General features: G+C 48.1%; 1 protein-coding gene across 4 annotated transcripts in view; it reads right to left on the bottom strand.

Annotated features, from left to right (window-relative positions):
- IFT122 (intraflagellar transport 122) overlaps window positions 1-19,389 on the bottom strand; it is a gene marked incomplete at its 5' end in the record, with an annotated part of 28,181 nt that overhangs the window by 8,447 nt on the left and 345 nt on the right. For all 4 annotated transcript variants that reach the window (XR_013922566.1, XM_080350755.1, XM_080350756.1 and 1 more), the window contains 19 exons: window positions 21-123; window positions 752-923; window positions 1,286-1,452; window positions 4,152-4,313; window positions 5,675-5,728; window positions 7,804-7,944; window positions 9,137-9,334; window positions 10,177-10,341; window positions 11,054-11,191; window positions 11,533-11,735; window positions 12,354-12,492; window positions 13,185-13,376; window positions 13,900-13,975; window positions 15,367-15,513; window positions 16,311-16,377; window positions 16,689-16,765; window positions 17,568-17,646; window positions 18,388-18,472; window positions 19,192-19,258. Coding sequence is in view for 3 of the 4 variants with exons in the window: in XM_080350755.1 (XP_080206881.1) it covers window positions 21-123; window positions 752-923; window positions 1,286-1,452; window positions 4,152-4,313; window positions 5,675-5,728; window positions 7,804-7,944; window positions 9,137-9,334; window positions 10,177-10,341; window positions 11,054-11,191; window positions 11,533-11,735; window positions 12,354-12,492; window positions 13,185-13,376; window positions 13,900-13,975; window positions 15,367-15,513; window positions 16,311-16,377; window positions 16,689-16,765; window positions 17,568-17,646; window positions 18,388-18,472; window positions 19,192-19,258 (2,432 nt within the window). The remainder of the gene's footprint in view (window positions 1-20; window positions 124-751; window positions 924-1,285; window positions 1,453-4,151; window positions 4,314-5,674; window positions 5,729-7,803; window positions 7,945-9,136; window positions 9,335-10,176; window positions 10,342-11,053; window positions 11,192-11,532; window positions 11,736-12,353; window positions 12,493-13,184; window positions 13,377-13,899; window positions 13,976-15,366; window positions 15,514-16,310; window positions 16,378-16,688; window positions 16,766-17,567; window positions 17,647-18,387; window positions 18,473-19,191; window positions 19,259-19,389) is intronic.

Genomic DNA, 19,389 nt, shown 5'->3' with positions numbered 1-19,389 from the left:
CTTGTCCGCCCCATTCTTACCTCTCTGGGCTTCTTCAAACCTGTCGTTCTCTGCAAGCCACTGGGCGTACGGGACATAGACGTCGTCCTTGAGCTCAGGGTGCTTTTCACTCACAGCGAATGCCTGAGGTACATACAAATGTCAGCTTTAGAACACTGCACCGGTTAAACTGTTAAAGTGCTCAGAATAGTCCATGGGATCAATTCTTTAGCTCTGAGTAAATTCACTATAACAATACATACACAGAGAGGGTTATCCATATTTTCTCCAGTATCAAACTGATGTATTTTAAAATAAAAAGCAATCAACAACTAAAGAAAAGAAGCTAAGCACAGCAGCAGTCTGGTTATTGAAACAGGGAAACCTGAAAGTGATTATATCTAGGAAATGCAGTAATTTCACAGCAAGAGACCAAAATGTTTTTATTTTTACTGAATATATCTAATAAAGAAATTGAAGGAACACTACAAACAGTCTAGATTCACTTTCCAAACTCACTAACTAGGCAGTAAAGGACTAAGTCTACAACGTGCCAAAGCGCGCACAGGGCTGCGTGGGGGCTGCACCTGGAGAACACGTCTTTAGGAACCCACACCTGTCAGCACCTCCCTGTGCAGAAACAAGAACCAAACCCACGGTGACGGCAGCCGCGAGGGCTGGCACCACAGACCTGCATTCCTATGGAAAAACCCCGCGGAGCCAGAACGTCACCTATCGGAGGCACAAACGGAGCTACGGCGGCCTCACTCACCTCCTCCCAGCGCTGGGTGTCCACGTGGAGCTGCACCAGGGCTTTCAGGTCACCCATCTTCAGGTAGGTTTCCGCGGCATAGCCAGGGTTCCCCAGTTGTTTGAAATAGAAGGCACATTTGGACAAAGGCTCACGCTCAGCTTTATCCAGCTTTCGAGCAATTTCAATTAACCTAGACCCAGGGAAAAGAAGACAGATGTTTCAGGGTCTGCCTCGTTGTCTTACCTTTTGTTTAACTATTGTAATAACTTTGTCTTTAATCAGTTATTGTTTAATGAATATCACAACTGTTGTAATGCATTTGTTTTTGTGACCCAAATATATCCCTGCTCTCTAACCACATGGAACTTTTACAACAGTTTTAATTGTAGATGTGCTTCAAATATGCAATCTGATATAAGCAAAGGCACATATCAAACATAATATACAAAAATATACAAACATAAAATGTCCTATTTTAAAAGGATGCAGAATTCATAACAACTCATTCAAGTTTTCAGGATATATTATCTCTGAGAGGGAACTGGAACGCACATCTCGACCCAGCCGTGGTCCCCACTGATTTCGATGGCCTTCATGTGCTCGCCGGCAGAGAGGTACATCTCCACCGCTGCCCTGGGCTCGTTGATATTCTTGGCCCAATCTGCTTGTTTTTTTATCAGCATCTTTGTGTCTTTGGGGTCTTCAGATCCCAGAAAATCCTGAAATAGCGCAATACAAAAGTTTGCGTTACCTTCTGGTCACAAACATGGCTATAGTCCGAATTCTAAAATACATAAAGGCTTTTCAGATGAACATCATGATGCCTCCTGAGAAAATAAACACCGCTGCTGCATGCAGAGCAACGCGAACTGAGCCGGCCCTCAGCACCTCACTGGCCAGGCCCAGCGCTGGGCAGGAGACAACGGCAAGTCCCCTATTTAGGTCGTTTTCAATTGAAAAAAGTGGGAGATTCTGGGAGGACCAGGAGAAGGATGATATGGGAGCCTCAGAGGTAATAAATACATCCTGCATTTCTTGGTTTGCTCTCCAGTGATGCCGTTTAAGCGGATACAATCATGATTTCCACATGCTTTTCAAGAACAAAACAATACTCGTCTCAAAAACCGTAACAGATCAATTCCAAGTTTCAGATTTTCCTTTGCAAGCCAAGAAGGGATGTTTTGATCCCCAAAGTGAGCCAGCCGCACCCCATGCTCAGTTAATCATATACTCGCTTAGTCGTATGTTTGCACCAGGAGGACCAGCCACAAATCAATTAAAGGCTGAAATCTCATTTTCTGCAGACACTTGGTAACTATATTGCAATATATCAAATAAGTTCTTTTATCACGACAGAATGACAGCTGCTCAAAAGCAGAGTGCCTCCGACGCGCCGGCTGACCGGCGCAGGGAGCGCGGGCGCCAAGCCCGGCGCTGCGACCACGGACACGGACACGTTTCTGATGGCTGCACTGCTCCCGCCAGCACCGAAGCCCCGGCACCGTACGGTTCACGTGGCTGGCGTCGGCACCAGCAAAAGGAGAAGCACTTCAACACCAGAAGGCCAATCGATTGAGGGCAATTTTGTCTGTTAACGGCACAGGCTATTGTCCGTCAGAGCAGCTTCTATCGAAAGGAAGCGCAGAACAGAGGAGAAATGGGAAGGTGAGAAGGAAGTGGAAAATTTCCTGATTCTGATTTAGGATTAAAACCAAACCAAAACCAGAACAGAACGACAAACAAGCCAAACCCCCAAAGCAGCCGCACAACCAGGCGTGCCCCGAGCGCCGGGCTGTCCCGGTGCAGCCCCGTCCCCAGCGCGGGAGCCGCCGCGATCCGGCTCCAGCGCCCCCGCGGCAGCACGGCCCCGCTTCACCGGGGAACCACGGGCACAGCGGGACCATCTTCCACCATGGAAAAACCGAGCGACAGAATCAGGCCGGACAGCACCTTTGACACGACTTGTTCTCCAGCGCAGGACACCAAAGTGAGTCTGTAATCAAAAGCTCGGCTTCTTCCAGCACAAAGAGCTTTTTGTGAGCTCTCGGGGCTCGGCGATCTGGTACGCGATAAGACGCCCGTGACCACATAGCAAAGCGCTCTCTGAGCTCAGCCCGGTCCGGGCTCTCGGCCAGAGCCAACCAAACCCAGCACCAGGGTCCCTCTGCGGAATTCTGGCAGCACTGAAATCCAAAACCAGCAACGAAACCAGCGCGCAACCCCCAGATATCCCTCCTCAAAAAAGTAACCGGCAAACAAGCGGGTTTTGCATATTCTGCCATGCACTGTGCAGACCCTGCAGCAGCAGCTCCCTTCATGCGCTATAAAGCACCTTTAATTTCTTGTGCATGGAGTTATTCTCGAGGAGACACGAGACCTTTTGCTCTCTGCTAGTTTAATATAGACATGACTGCAGCCAAGAATTAAAAGATTCTTATGGAGACTTCTGGGAAAATTCTCATCTATGAATTACATTTATGTTCAAGAGGAGCCAAAACACTGAAGCTAACAAAGACTCATCAGCCAAAAATAGTAGAAGGCAGACTTACATCAGCAAAGCCCTACAGTATTCACACGAAGCTCTCTCTGCAGCACCGGCTGCGGAGCCTGCGCTCAGCGCTTCACACCATGCCGGGGCAGGGTCTGCGTCCCGCGCCGCGCAGAACCGGGCGCTGGTGGGTGCTGAATGAGACCGAACGGCACGGGCGTTCCCCGGCTTTGATAGGAAAACACCACTGGAGACTTAAAAGCCAAGTTATGCTTTCTTATCAACATATAAACCCATCACTTTTTAAGACCGTATTCAATTCATTTCTGCACAGAAACAGAGTCTAAAAAAAAGCCACGACATGTTGAATCTTTGGAAGAAAATCTCTGGTAAACAAAAATGTGCTAGGCTAGTATGCGATACACTCTGTAAAACACATTCATACAGAACTAACGCACCTATTTAAGCTCAAACTTTGAAAGAGAAATATCTTTATTATAATATGGAGGTGAATTAGGTGCACGGTGCGCTCACCTCTGCTCTGCATGTGCACGACCTTAGGAACTTTGGAAGACAAAAAACCAAAAGGGACTCCAGCAAAGTACAGGGGAAGAAACAGTCATGAAAATGAGATTTTTAGGTTTTTTAAAACGGGAAAATTACTATGGATAATACTATATAATCGCAATGAGAGAGTCACTTTTGGTAGTGTCCAACAAAATTTCCACTGAAGACCCATGGACGGACACATCTGAGAACATGCAAAACACAATCTGCTGCCTCGGTAGCAGCATCCAACCAATTAACTGAGAAATAAAGCTGCAATTCAGAGCCTGCATTCCATCCAATCCTTTTGTAGGATCAGACTTTGAAAACAGTTACGCGTACACTAATATTTCTGCATGTCGATATGGAGATGCAAAGGATTACCTTTGCGCAGTCGAACATGCGTAGGTCGGAGAACATCTCCAGCGCCAGGTGCTCGTGCCCGCTCTTCTTGTACAGCTTCGCGGCCTCGTGGAACTTGCCCTGGTAGGCGTACACGTCCGCCAGGAACAGCTCGCGGTCGTTCTCCCCGCGCCGCCTCCGCTCCTGCGGCGCACCAGAGGGACACGGAGAAAACACCGTCAGCACCGAGGAGAGAAATAGCCACTGGAAAGTTACACCTTCAGCCTTGGGCTTCAACTGTTCATAAAGACCCCTAACAGGATATGATAATTATGCCTCTCCTGCATTTCTGGTGAATTTATAATTAAAGGATTAAATCCCTTCTTAATTAACATTAGGAAGAGCAAAATTAAATGTCACTATACAAACCAAAGTGATGAAAAATCACTTCTCTTGATTTCACAGAGGAAAATGAACACACGCTATCATTACGCTACGCTATTTGAAAAAAAGGCACCTGATGGGTTCCTTGTTTTCTCCTGTAGAAACTCACCAGCATATAATTTGTCTACATTAACAATATGTGCGGGTGGGATGACAAATGTGGAAATAATTGCTAGCAACGTGCAGATTCAAAAAGTATGTTAACCTGCCCCCGGATAACGGCCGGTGTCACCACCGCTGTCCCCACGAGAGTGATCTGACTTCGGGCAGGCAGAGCGGCTCCCGGGCACCCACAGGCACTGCTGCTGTCACCAGTGTCACAGACACCCGGCGGCAGGACCCACGGACACCTGGGACCCACGGACACCTAGCAGCGGGACCCACGGACACCCGGGACCCACGGACACCCGGGAGCGGGACCCGCCCGGTGTGTGACAGAACCAGGACGCTGCGGGAGTGGCAGCCAAGGGACGGATTCTTTCAGAGCAGGTGTAAATGAGAAAGAGGAATTCCCTCTGTGCCATCTCATCACCGATCTTCCAAGCAAGCTCTACCACGCAGCCTGTGTGAAGGACCAGGGTGATACCGTCTCTTTTGATGTGCTCGTGACAGACAGGCATTGTCTAGTGAAATTCTATCGAGAAGTGTGAAAGGAATAAGAACGAGTGATTAGAGCACAGTATGGAAGTAAGGAATCCCAAATTCTATTTCCAGTTGTCACAGACTTGTCATGAGACCTTGAATTTGTCATTTGATTTCTCTGGGCCTGTTTCTGGCTCTGCAAGGAGGAGATAATAGTAATTACCTATCTCCAGGGGGTAAGGAAAGGCTTAATTAACTCATGTTTATGAAGTGCTCCGTACTGAGCTCCGTTAGCACAGTAGCGTTCTACCAATCACTAATTGAATATTGAACGTTTTCCGGTTTTCCCGAGGACAGTTTCAGGAGTTCTCGCTGTCCCGCTCCTCCGCTGTTTCCCATTGCTAGAGCTGGAGTCACGTCCCTCTGGACACGTCTCCCAGCCAGAAGCAGCATCTGCACAGACTTCCCTCCAAAACGGAAAGTGCCGATGTGGGCACAGTGTTAAGTGTAAGGAAATACACCATCTGTAACACTCTTACCTCTATGCTGCTGATCAACTCTAAATATCTAAGGTCTCGTACTCTGGTAAATGCCTATTGAAAAGAAAAAAGAATAAAAGTAATTAACTTGGAAAGCCAGAAAAATCAACCGAATATTGTTACACAGGAGTCAAGCTGTCTTTGTGCCAACAGGCCAGGCAGAAACCCGCTGGGTTTGTGTGGTTCCCAACCCAACGGGTCCCCGTGCGTCCCAGACAGACCAGGGTCCAACCCCACCGCCTCTCACCATGGACAGACCAGGGTCTGACCCCACCGCCTCTCACCACGGACAGATCAGGGTCCGACCCCACCGCTTCTCACCATGGACAGACCAGGGTCCGACCCCACCGCCTCTCACCATGGACAGACCAGGGTCCGACCCCACCGCCCCTCACCACGGACAGACCAGGGTCCGACCCCACCGCCCCTCACCATGGGCAGACCAGGGTCTGACCCCACCGCCTCTCACCACGGACAGATCAGGGTCCGACCCCACCGCCCCTCACCATGGACAGACCAGGGTCCGACCCCACCGCACCTCACCATGGGCAGACCAGGGTCTGACCCCACCGCCTCTCACTGCAGACAGACCAGGGTCCGACCCCACTGCCCCTCACCATGGACAGACCAGGGTCCGACCCCACTGCCCCTCACCATGGACAGACCAGGGTCTGACCCCACCGCCTCTCACTGCAGACAGACCAGGGTCCGACCCCACTGCCCCTCACCATGGACAGATCACGGTCCGACCCCACCGCCCCTCACCGCAGACAGCAGCGGGACCGGCCGCGGCGCGTGCCAGCCTCACACAGTACAAAATACCCTTTCAAACGTGACACATGATTATTCTAGCTATTTTATAGCTCTTCCGTTTTGATGCGAGGAGCGATACAGACAAGGAAATTCAAGGAAGCTTTACAAGGCAGAACACATAACTGCCCGTACCGCCCAAGCATGCTGCACGCGCTTCCAGTTCTGCACCGGTCTGACCGTCTGGCACAGAGGAGCTCGGGGGGGGAGGGAGGAAGGGAGGAAGGAGACGGTCAGGTAAAAGTCCTGCAAGGCAGCGCAGCATCTTGTGCAAACGGAGCCACGTGTGGACGCGAAGCCCCAAGCGCGGCCGCGGCGAGTCGCAGCACCTTAGCGCTGAGACATTCATCGTTCATCCGGACATCCATCAAACACAGAAATGTAACTCTCCAGCCCGCACGTTCAAGACTTCTAACCAAACCAGTGCTTAAGAGGGCATAGAATATTCTGCTTACACCAGATCAGCCTCGGAACTAGGAGAGCCTTTAATGTCAAGAAGCTGCTTTTGTTCCAATTAATCCGCTCTAATTCTAAGAGGGCACTATTTTAAAATTCCAAGGAGGCACTGAAAACTTCTTTTTAAGAATATCTATTTGCATAAAGCCATCTATGAAACTGGAATTATTCTGATGCCTATACTTAAGGAAAAAAAAAGCATTTAATTTCCTTTTTCAAAAAAATCTGTTATGAAGAGATGCCTATCACTACAGGCCATTCCCTCCGTATTTTCAGAATGTTTTGTCTTTCATACAATATTCACGACACTGAACTCAGTTCACCCTCTTCCTGGAGAAAAGGTGGGGAAAGAAAACAGAGAAGTATCTGATGCCCGAGAAAACTCTGTTCTTCAGTGCATGCCCACTGACAGAGCGGGGAAACGACCACGCCGATGCCATCCCGTCACCGTCACCTGTGCACAACACGGTGCACAAACCAGGACGTGGAACTGCACATCTGGGCTGCGGTGGCGCCGGCGGCGCGGGGGCGGGAACGCGCGTGCTGTGCTGCCCCCCGGCGGGCGCGCCCGCGCAGCCGCCCCCTCCCGCCCGCGGCTTCGGCTCAGAACGGGCATCACCTACAGAGAGAAACGCTACTGCCGTTAAAACCTCACCGCAAGCTGCGAGTATGACCAGCCAACGTTTTCTTTGGTATATGGAATAACATACATCTACTAGAGACAAGATAGTAACCAAGGAGCACCACTTTGTATCCCAGCTGCCAAAAAACACCCATTATACACACGCTATATATATATATATGTATGTATTTCTATAAATATAAAACAAGCTTTCTGCTAAATAAGTAAAGAAGTGCTTTACCTTTTTAGCCGTTTCAAACTCCAGCCCTTCCAAGGCTTCCATGGCCAGTTCTCTCCAGTCAGCATCGGTCACTCCCAAACACGCTATTTGACAGGCTTCTCTGAACATTTTGCGTTCCAGATATTGATACATGGGTGCAGACTGAGGATTTCCATTAAAAACATGTGTTAGAAAGCATAATACTCAGATATATCAGTGACATTCCCTACATGCATTGCAGGAAAAATGTATTTGAATCGCAACCATTACGAGCTCCACAGAGAATAAATGTATGTTTTTTGCAAAACAGACAGAACAACATTCTGACGTGGTTATTACTGTATGTTTAGACAAGCTGGGTTAACTATATTCCAGACTCATCCATCATTAAATCTTCAGTTCCTTGCATATTAGGAAGCAGTTAAGAATGTGAATTCTTCTGAGCATCGTACACAGTAAATATTGTGTACAATGAGCCCATGAGGTTGGTTTGGGTTGGGTTTGGATTTTTTCAGTACTACAGACAGGCGGAGCCGCGGGACCTGCCGCTCCAGGCCCGCTCGCTGGGTTCTGGGGGATTTACCAACCTATCGCCTGGTTCATCTCCGCCTGCCCAACCCGCGGGACGTCCCAGCGCGCAGCTCTGCACCGCGCCCGCCCTGCGGCACGGGGCCCGGCCGCTGGGCACGGCGCCGCCGCCTTTCCGTGGTCCTTCCTGCCCACGGCGGAGCGCACAATCAGAATGGTTTGAATGGCTTGTGTTGGTTGCTTTTTGGGTTTTTCTGTTTGTTTTTTCTCTTTCTTTGTTCAGTTTATTGGACTGTTTTAGACTTTTCCATCGCTTCCCAGAAGGCAGAAAATATCATTTTTGTGGAAGGTAATCTCTAAATTTAGAATATAAAGACTGCACATGCACTACACATTCAGACTAAAATATACAGCTTAAATGTTGTCTAAACACATCCAGATGAAGCAACAATAAGACAGTATTTGATATACTCATAGAAAAATCAAATTACAATGTGAAAAAGGGTACATGGAGAGACTACAGTAAACATACAGGAAGAGGCAACACCCAGACCACAGCTGCATCTTCGCTCCGACACGATGTGCATTGCAAGTAGAAAGGGAGCATAGAAACAACCACCAACAACAGCAAAACCAAAGTTAAATCAATTCTTGCCAAATAAACAAAAATTAAATAGATCATGCAATATAACTTGAACATGATGAAAGCATGAACTGCAATCATTTTGGTAATGGAATATGAGTGAGTCTCAGAAAAGCTCCTTCACTTCTTAAACATTGATGTTTATGAAATGTAAAGCAACGCTTAACGAGATTAAAGGATTACCTGTGGAACTTCAACGGCTGACATGGAAAACACATGCAGGCAGAAGATCTTGGAGCCGTTGTAGCCCACCACGAAGCCCTGCAGCTTCTGCTGGTGCACGGGGAAGCTGCTGGCCTTGATGTTGAGGTAGCCGCCCCCCGAGAAGCACAGCATGTCCTCGCACTGCGTGTTCCAGGCCACGCTGTTGGCGTTGGGCTCCTAAGGCACGAGAGCGCCGGGGATTACAACACACACCACGGCACCTTCCTGCGGAAACGTGCATCCCGCAGCTAGAACGTGCGACCCGCTACCGACCGCGTGTGTACGCGCTCTTACTATTCGTGTTTGTGATATTCTAAAGCAGAGCCTATTTCTAACCAGATTTATAGGGACATATTTGACATCTTAATAAACAGCTATAATTCCCTTTTTTTGTATTTACTAGCAATCTATCATATTAAACTGTAGCACATATAAAATTCCACAATAATACACTGTTAGCTAGTTAGCACATTTTATTGATCACTTTTCTGCCTGTAACAAAAAGGAAGTTACAGACCCCGTCTTCGTAGCACTTCGGACTTTCTATCCAGTGTTCTCTGAAAATGTTTCATTAACATTAACGAGTGAACCCTCACACTGGCTGCTGAACTGCCAGCGAACAGAGAATTATCACTATTCATTTTGCAGCCTAGGAATACACGACGAACAAAGAAGTTTAGGCTTTAATTCTGCTCGTACTAATGATGAAGCCAAATGCTCATTAACTGTCACACTTCAAAGGGAACAGGACAGAGCTCTAAATTAAACCGAAAAGGTCACATGTATAAGTGCTCTTTATTCAGCTGTTGCTCACATATATCTCCTGCCTTCTAATTCTCTGTCCGCCGTCTCCAAAAGGGTTGTTTTGATAGAGAAATAGATCACAGCTAAATCTACAAAATGTGGAAATAGCTTAAATGACCATTATGTGAATTTCTGAACAGGAAGGCTACCGGTGTATTCTGTGCTCCAAAGCGCTCCCTCCCCACCCAGGTGTTTGTTAAGACTTAGAATTCTACCTGAAACAGCAGCTCTTTCGTGTGGATATCGTAGACCAGGCAGGTGTCGTTCTCGTCCACCACGGCCAGCTTGGTGCGCGAGGCGCTCATGTCCAGGCAGCGCACGGCGGTGGATTGCTTCAGCAGCACCATGGCAAGCGCGTTGTCCACAAAGATCTTCAGAATCTGCGCAGGTTGGAAACCAGCGTCAGCGCACCCATTCTCGCTCCCAGCACCAGAAGCAGCACGGCGGGCACACACTTCAACGCAGTTTAGAGCATGAAACCGCAATTTTTTTTCAGAGATAAACTGGTCATTAAAATTAAGGAAACGCTTTCAGTTTGAGGTGTCTTGAAAAGACTTGTTTCCACAACATAATCTAAGTTACAAGCCTACACAAATAAAACACACGCTATACATCCTGGATGATTTAATACTTCACTAGCTAAACAGTCACATTAATATACTACTACAGAGACATACAGCCCAGAGACAGAAGACACAAAGGATCTCAGTGCCTCCCTGCTCCCGTTCTCCAGGGCTCAGTCTGAACCGCTCGGCTGCTCCCTGGCTTGTGAACCAGAAGCAAAGTCCCCCGGGGCACCCAGAGCGTCCCAGCGCCCCCCAGGTCCAGCCGGCCCGCCCGGGCACACGCGCCCAGCTCACCGACAGCTCCGCTTGCAGCAGCTCTTCCTGACAACTTACGGACTTCAAACACAGTTAAACATGTTTGTACAAAGTTTACAGATGGAAGAAATCTGGTTCTAATCACAAGACGAGACCCTGTCAGGTAAAGTCTGGGCTGTAAAAGAGCATGCTGCTCCTGAGGTCTCCCCCTCAGAGCACAAGCCAGACTTTATTTGCAGTGAAAAGACACGTAACAGACGCGATGTGTTACCTGACCGTTCTTTAGGCCGACCAAGAGCCCTTCTCTTCCTGGAGGTCCTCCAATTACTTTAATGTAACGAATAAGAGACTCCATCAGCCACTCTCGTTCTTTAACGCCGCTAAACGAGAGGCACTGTAACCTTTTCTCCTGAAGACACAAGAACAGACCAAACACCGCATGGAGGTGAAGATACAGCCACCGTGTCCCTGCTGTGCTGTGGTTACACCTACACTGGCACGAGCGCCTGCTCTTACATACAAAAATCATGAAGTCAGACAGACAACTGAACAGGGTGGATTTTTTAAGGTTTTCCAGCGCTACGCACAAGTAAAAACACCCCCCCATCCTTCTCTAGCAGTCTGAGGGCAGCAGAGGCAGCGGCGGGTGCCACACGGTGGGAACCGTCAGCACAACCCGCTCCCGGCCGCTGGGACAGCATCTCACAGCCTGTGCACCCCAAGAACACTCTGGATTTTTGAGGCACATACCTGGCACAAAATAATGTGATTTGAACACACAACCAGCAAGTTGCATTCAAATTTTTTTACTATCTTTTCCTTCACCCGATAATACATATCTGAAGAGTCGTCTGAGTATAACTCATAGATCAGGATTTTCTCTGGCATCTGGATTGCTAATCTGTTTTTGTAGATTGCGATTTTCTTCACGAGCTCTCTGCCTTTTATTCGGACTAGAGAAAGAAAAAACAAACACAAAAGCAATACGGTATAGGCTGACGTGAAAATAATTGATACAGACATCAGAAAACTTATTCATACATTAAAATTGCACCTTTTAAAGCATCTCTAGAATTGAAAGTAGGTTCCTGCTCGGATACGTTTGTCGTTCTGCATCTGCCTCAGCTACCATCCCCAGTGCAACTTCTCACCCTCTGTCATTGTAAACAGCACCTTCTGGGACAACACTTCGACCCTGGCCACGCAAAGCCAGGGGACATGAAGACACAAAGTAAACACAAGCCCTTGAGGCTGCAAGGAAGGAAAAAAGAGCTAACTATGATGTGCAGTATTTTTATCCCATTGGCAGATTAGAACCTTATCTCCAAAGCCTCTGCCCCTCCCGGTGTCCTTGCAAATACCACATCTCTCATTAAGCCTGTCAGCGCTGAGCCTCCAGGCCCCAGGTTTGCGCTCTCCTCCTGCGAGTGCGGCCCCGCAGCTTTACCCTCAAAGCGACAGCCCGTCCGGTGCGGGCAGCGTACAGTCCAAGTGTTCCATGGATGTCAATTAGAACACCAAACCAGGACAGAATGAGTGATGCTCTGGCCTGAGTGCAAGTGTGAAATTACCTTTTTGCTCAGTGATGAGGTGCTGGACAATAACATCAGTCATGCTGTCCCTGTAAGCGTAGCGATCTTTATATAGGCCGTGAACAGTGCTGAAAATCAACTGATAAAAGGATATTGTTCCATCTTGGCATCCTACCGCCTGCACACAAGAAGAAAATGATTTCCATTAACTGATTCATGTAGGTGAGAACTGACAAATGTACAGCATTTATATGAGCATCGTATTCCTTTTCATGCCCAGCACACAGACTGACAGCAGTTGCTGCACTCGGGCAGCGGCAGGAGCGCAGTGCAGGACGGGGAGCAGCCTCGTGGTCGCGGGCGGGGGGGCTGGTTTGATTGCGATGTTGGGTTTGGGGTTTTTCCTGGGGGTGGTGGGTTGGTTTCTGGTTTTAAATTCTCCCTGTATCTTCCCGATTGCGCAGTGACACGGCGTGAAGCATTTCTGGCTGATGGTTGTCTTGCAGGCATTTTCCACGAGGTGCAATGCTAGAAATTCAATGTTTTCTTGCCAACATGGAACTAGATTTGGTCAACGTAGAAATGAGCTGCCATTTTTTCTTTTCTTCCCTCCTCTATTATGACGAAAACGCAGCAAATGCCTTACCATCTGAAAAGAGCTGTTGGGCTCATTTACAGCCTCTTGCAGCTCAGGTTCTACTCCTGCAGGCTGTTTGTATCTCTGGGGGCAGTTCCAGGGCCTCCCCAGCCACTGCTGAGGTTCTGCTGCCTCACTAAGCGTGTCCAGGTTGAACAAGTGAGTTTGAAAACTATGGTCTTATCTCTATGACAAATTCTCTGTGAAAAAGTCAGAAAAATGCTCCTACTCACCACATAGTTGGAGTCTGGCTTAACTTTGCACGTCCACACCCAGCTGCTTTGCTCTCCTATGGTACCCAGGCGCACGCCATCCTTCGTGAAGAGGGAAACTTGTTTGTCTGAACCGCCCAGTAAAATATACTCTCCTTTAGTGAAATAGCTAACACAGCAAGGGTCAAAATTGAGCATTCTGTCCTTCCCAACCTACGAGGGGAAAAAAATCAACAACATTAGCAAAAGGATCATTTTGTGTTTTCCCAAGGCAACGAGTGCCACCACTGACACCATCCTTCCCACTCCCCTGGCCACGCACAACCTTTTATACCCAGAATCACGGGTTGTATTACGATTCCCAAGGCAGCTCTAAACCACATCCAAGTATCCCCCCAAACCACGCTGCTCAGAACACAGCAAGGCACAAAACCCCGCTTAACTGGCTGAAAGAAATACAAAGGTCTCTTGTACAGAGCAGTAAGCCAGGGCACAAAGTCACCCGAGCTGTAAGGGCCTTAGTACAAAAACTGTAAGAGAGCAGCTGAGTTGCCACGGGAGAAACCAGAGCTGAGGGACAAGATGGTTAAACAGAACCAAAGCGGACTCATAAAAGGCTGGGAAAACAGAACTCATTTAATGTAGCTAATAAAGCTCTGGTATGCAAACACTCTGAGTACGGGGCACAGAACGATGAGAATGTCCTGCCGCTCCTGCCTCGCGGTGCCAAACACACCTGTTTGCCACTCAGCTGGTAGAAGGAAAGTTTCTGACCCCAGTCTGCCACAGCCAAAATATCATTGCGTTCGTCTCTAAAACAACAAAGAAAGTAGTCATTCTACAGCAATTCATTAACACATTTCTTAGAGCAATAGGGTAAATAAGATAGCAGAATTTACTTCATGTTACTCTTTAAAAACCACAACCTGAAAGGACAGCGGATACATCTTGCTGTTTAAAACCAAAAAATGGCTTGGGGACACAAAAGAAAAACGCGTCTCCTTTACAGGAATGGCCGCAGAGCTTGACGTGTCACCTCGCGTGCAGCAGCGCCCGCAGCGGGGACAGTGACGCCCACGGTCCCTGCAGCGGGTGCAGCGCGTGGGCGCTGGTCCCGGCGGCAGCGCCGGGGAGGTGTGGGCACCAGCGAGGGGGAAGCGCAGCCCCACGGGGACCCCGGCGGGGTGGGGAGGGTGTGCAGGGTTAGCGCTGCAGCTGCGGCTCGCAGCACAACACTGGAGTCTCCCCTCCACTGCCCCTTGCTGGGAAGGGAGATGGCGGTCCGGACTTTCCACTGCAAACAAAGCTTCCCGCCAGCAGCTGAGCAAAAAGGAGCAATTGAGAAACCTGATGGAAATCCAGCTGTTTAGTAAGTGTCATCCCTTTGGTCAATGTGTGATGCAGGCATCCGTGGGGAGAAGCAACGTGTTGTCACGTACTTAAGAACTATCTCATAATGAACACACACTAGCAGAGTTAATTAAGATCATACAGGCATCTGTTCATCTAGAATTTCCTCCTTTGTGAATGTCTGATTTTGTACCCTGCATAATACTGTCTGCCCTCGGTCCTTTCTGTACATTACTGTTCTAGATAATATACATGTATATGTTCCTTTGAGGTTTCACTCACAGGCTGGAGTCCTCAGAGGCCGCGTCTCCCCGCGGGTCGGGGCTGTGTGCCTCACTACCCTGCCCCGCGCCAGGCCCGGGTGCCAGTGCCACTGTCTCCGCTACACAGCTGTGACCTGACTCCGCTGCGCCATCTGCTCTGCTCCAAAACCTCGCCCACCGACTGCAATAGCAAGTGTCTGTTCACACATCTGGGACAATATTCCCTCTGGGCTGAACTGGAGTGAAAAAACAGCTGCTCTCTCTCCCCCAGTCCAAACAGACACTCACGGCCCCCACCACCCACAAAACGAACAACCAAGCAAGACACCAAACAACCAACCAAACAACAGCACGAACACGACAGACAATGGAAATGTTTCTTGAGAAACAAGTGGAACTGGTTCCCCGTTTCTCCATCCAGTTAAAGACCAGCAGCAAAACCAAAACCCACTACACGATCACTTGAAAAAAGGTAACGCAGTACATGGCGTTAATCTGGTTGGGCAGGGATAAAAGTCAAACCCTTGGCAATCAATAAGCCAAGGATTATCTGTTCAGCATGACCAAAAAGGAAGTGTGACATTATTTACCTGGATGGATTCCAACAGATGGACCATATTGGAGCTGAAGCACCCCCTGTGCGCTCTATTTTAACCTTCTCGTCACCGTTCTTATTCCTGATGCTGATGACGCCGTTGAACATCCCCAAAGCAAGGTACTGCCCATCGTTGGTCCAGCTGACAAAACACACACACAGAGCAAACTACTGAAAACAAGCAGCAGGGGGGCAGGATGGTGCCCACACCATGGGGATGGCAGAAGCACACTGGGAGGCAGCCAGTCATCCTACAGGTTGTTTATGCACCTAGATCCACATTCATGGAAACAGCATGCACGATAGCAGAACTTTTTATAATATACACAGAAATTTTAACATGTAGAAATAACAACAACCCGCTATTATCTGCCTGCAGTACTCCTAACGTTTGCGTTTAGGGGGTGACAGTGTTGGCAGGAGACAAGAGCATTTACAAGCCACATTTAGAGCCCTGCTCGGCTCGGACCGCGCGGTGCGGGACGGAGGAATCTGGTTCCCACTCCGGTCTGTCGGGCAGATAGACGGTGGCTTTGCACAAATCAACGTGCCCTCGCTTCAGTTCCCCCGGAACGGGAACATCTCCTGCTGAAAGACCAACAGCGCGGGAGAGCAGCTCTACGAACAGAGCAGAACTGCTTTTCCTCTGACTGTTTTCCAGCTGTTGCGCGGGCCAGCTGCAGAGGCAGCGGGACACTGACACCCGCTCAGGACCAGAGCGCCTCTCTCATGTCTGCAGAATAATTCAGGTGTAAGCAGGATCAAATAAAACCCAAAGCCCTTGGCTATTAAAAAAGGGGGAGAAGCCTCTCGTACCACCACGTACTGTCACTGCACAGCCTGAACCATTTCACCTGAACTTTTTTTATTTTAAAGCTTGCATATTATTTTTAATTGTTTGTATTGAAAAAAATGACACAGGTAATCCTTAGAACTTACCTACAGCAAGTAATCTTACTGCTGGTTTTAGTTTTAGAGACTGACTTCTGTTCAGGAGACCACAAGCCTTGATGGAAGCAAACAAAAAGCCAAAATAAGTGACATGTAAGCATTTACCAGTGTCCAGACTAGAAACCGATACTGCCAAAAAACTCAGCTGGAACTTTAGAGGGATCAAAGTCTCATCCACTGCTAGAAGAACATTTAAATACACATTATTTGTCAGTAAATGGGGAAAAAAATTCACCTAAATACCACAGAGGGTGTCTCTCCAACACAACAGGGTCCCACGGTGGTACATTGTACCCCCTGGCACCCGGCAGCCGTGCCGGTGTCCCGCACCGCGCCCGCACCGCTTCTGGCTAACAGGAGACCTACCGAAGTCACTCGAGGAGCAGGACGCCAGCTGATGCGTAAGGGGGTTGTACGAGACACACTGTATAGAGTCATTATGCCTAGAACGAAGTTACAGCCATATTTCAATAAATCAGTCTTAAATGCCCGCTTTGCTGACTTTCAGCAGGATAGCCGAAAGGTTTGCCAGATGCCAGAAATAATTCGATCAGTTTATATTACACTAAATTAATCTGCAATTACTGTAAACTAAATCGGTAATAAACCTTAAAACCACTTGGTTTTAAGCGGCAGCATTCACTGTATTTCATCAAGGGTGGCTAAAAATGTATGCAGAGGGTGGTTTGTGAGGCGTGACTAAAGGCGCTATCCAAATTCCAACCCAAATGTGCTTGGTTTAGATTCTAAAACAAGCGCTCGTAGAACAGCAGTTTGTGCACTAACTAGGGATACATGTACACACACGGTCAGGAGCAGGACCTGAAGATGTCGTTTAAGAGGGATGACAGGAAAATAAAGTCAGAAGCTGGATGGAAATATACTGAAAGTACCAAATCTTACATTTAATTTGGTCTTTGAACCAGAATGATATTAATTTTATTATACAAGATCAGAGTCAGATTCTGTTTCATTTCCTTTCGATGTATACATTTCCTCAGTCCTCTGACAGCCCTTTAAATTCAGAGATTATCTCGACTTCTCACACTCTTTTATGCCTTTAATTGCTTTCCTGCCTCATTCAGACACTCTGACTGTTCTTTTCCTCTTCCCTGTTCCCCGCTCACCAGCGTTTTCTCTGACCTTAGTCGACCTCCTTCCAAATCTAGAGCACGTACCCTCTGCCAGCACAAGTGCACAATCAAAGCCCGCCTGTGAGAAACAGGATTGAAAGGCATCACTTACGTGTATTTCAGAATTCCTTCTAACTTTGAAGTCCAAATTATCACACTTTTATCAGCAGAGCCAGATGCAAAACGTTTGCCTAGGAATTAAATAGAATTTAAATCCCACACATACAAGAGGCACTTTAACTCCAAATACTCAATCAAAGAGAGAGCAAGAAGCTCTTGAACCTGACAAGGCTCAGCAAAGCGCCTGACGCTGCGAAGGTCTGGATGTGACCGCGCTCCCGCAGCCCTGCGCCGCCCCATGGCACTGTTTGGCATTCCCAGCGCGCCAGGAGGGGCAGGGACAGCCCGTCCAGCACCCTCAGGCACAGTGATTTGTGTCAGGGGAAAAACGGGACGTTGTCACAGGTATCGCCTACATCTGGAACAGCAGCATGTGAGAGCGAGTCCTTTGAGTTCCCACAGAATGAGAATCGGAGACAACGACAGGACTGGAAGCAGAGTAAGGTCTGCAGAGAGCACTGAAATGCGTGAGGGATCAGATCGGGAGCTGTGGGAATACAAACCAGAGACAGGCGGATCTCTGGGAACCCACCTCCCTCACCACCCCACACATACAAACGTAACCATCGTGAAGTAGAAGCAAAGTGGGGACCACAGCTTTCGGATGAACAGGGGCCTTACGCCGAATGCACAGGACTGCTGCACGTGGCATTTGTATGGGAGCCCAAACCCTCCACGAAAAACGAACAAATGAAACACCAGCACTCACACATGTTCAAAATGCGGTTACTGAAACATCCCTGATTTCTCTGTTTATCAATAAGAAATGGAAGATGTGCACTTCTCAAACCAGACAACAAAATCATATTTACCATCTTTAGCATACGCCACACAGTACACGGTGTCCTTGTGTCCTTTCAAAGGCTGAATCAAGGTTCCATCAGAAGTATCATACACCTGTTTCAACCGGGGGAAACAAAACCAAACATACAACAAAGAAAACAGACACAAAATCTTTCAGTGAGGACTGGGATATAAAATTACCGGAGGCCAACAAGATTACACACTTTGTGTTTGCTTTTGTGCACCGCACACAGCCCATGCAAGACAAAACGTTTTAAAGCGTAGAAGCAGCTTTCCCCATGTGATACTTCTGGGACTGAAAGAAGACTCAGTGTCAGAAAATTATGTGCACTAAAGAAATCTCCAAAGAGCTCATTTGGGCAGCTTGTTTTACTTCTTTCTCTTCTTTCCCCTGCACCGAATGTTGAAACATAATAAATTACTAGAAAGGACCATCACTAAATATACCATTCTGTGAAAAACAAATAAAATACATATAAAATAATAAAGCCTACATCTCTACAACCGCACCATCCATCCCTCCATCCCGCAGGATGCAGGTTAATGGATTCCAAACCACCGGCTGAGGTGCGAGAGGATGAGATGACACAAGAGACTTAAATCTCATTACTCTTGGAAACAGGGCTTAAAACTTGGAAAGAAACATTAAAAAGCTTCAAAACGCTTTATGGTTAGTCTGCATTAATATGTATGTAAAGATGAGGCTGGACTGGCAGAGATAAAAGGATTTTGATGGGTTATATTCATAAGTTAATGTGAAAGAAATCACATCCATACAGCTGCAAATGCAAAATGAAAGAAGAATTTCCTACCAGCAGCCTGTTTCCAGCAGCGATGACCAGCTGAGTCCCGTCCGGTTTGAACGCAAGGTCATAAATGCTAAAGAAAAGACCAGAGTAGCAGGCAGAAAATGTGTTCCCTTCAGCGCCAAAGGTGCCGCGCACCGGCAGCTGCCGCCGGCGGGCCCGGACACCGGCTCCGGGGCAGCCCAGAGCAAGCGCCGCCGCGGA

Source organism: Nesoenas mayeri, assembly GCF_963082525.1.
Source record: "Nesoenas mayeri genome assembly, chromosome: 10".
In the NCBI taxonomy this organism is placed as follows: domain Eukaryota; kingdom Metazoa; phylum Chordata; class Aves; order Columbiformes; family Columbidae; genus Nesoenas; species Nesoenas mayeri.
This window is presented reverse-complemented; position numbering and strand designations above follow the sequence as displayed.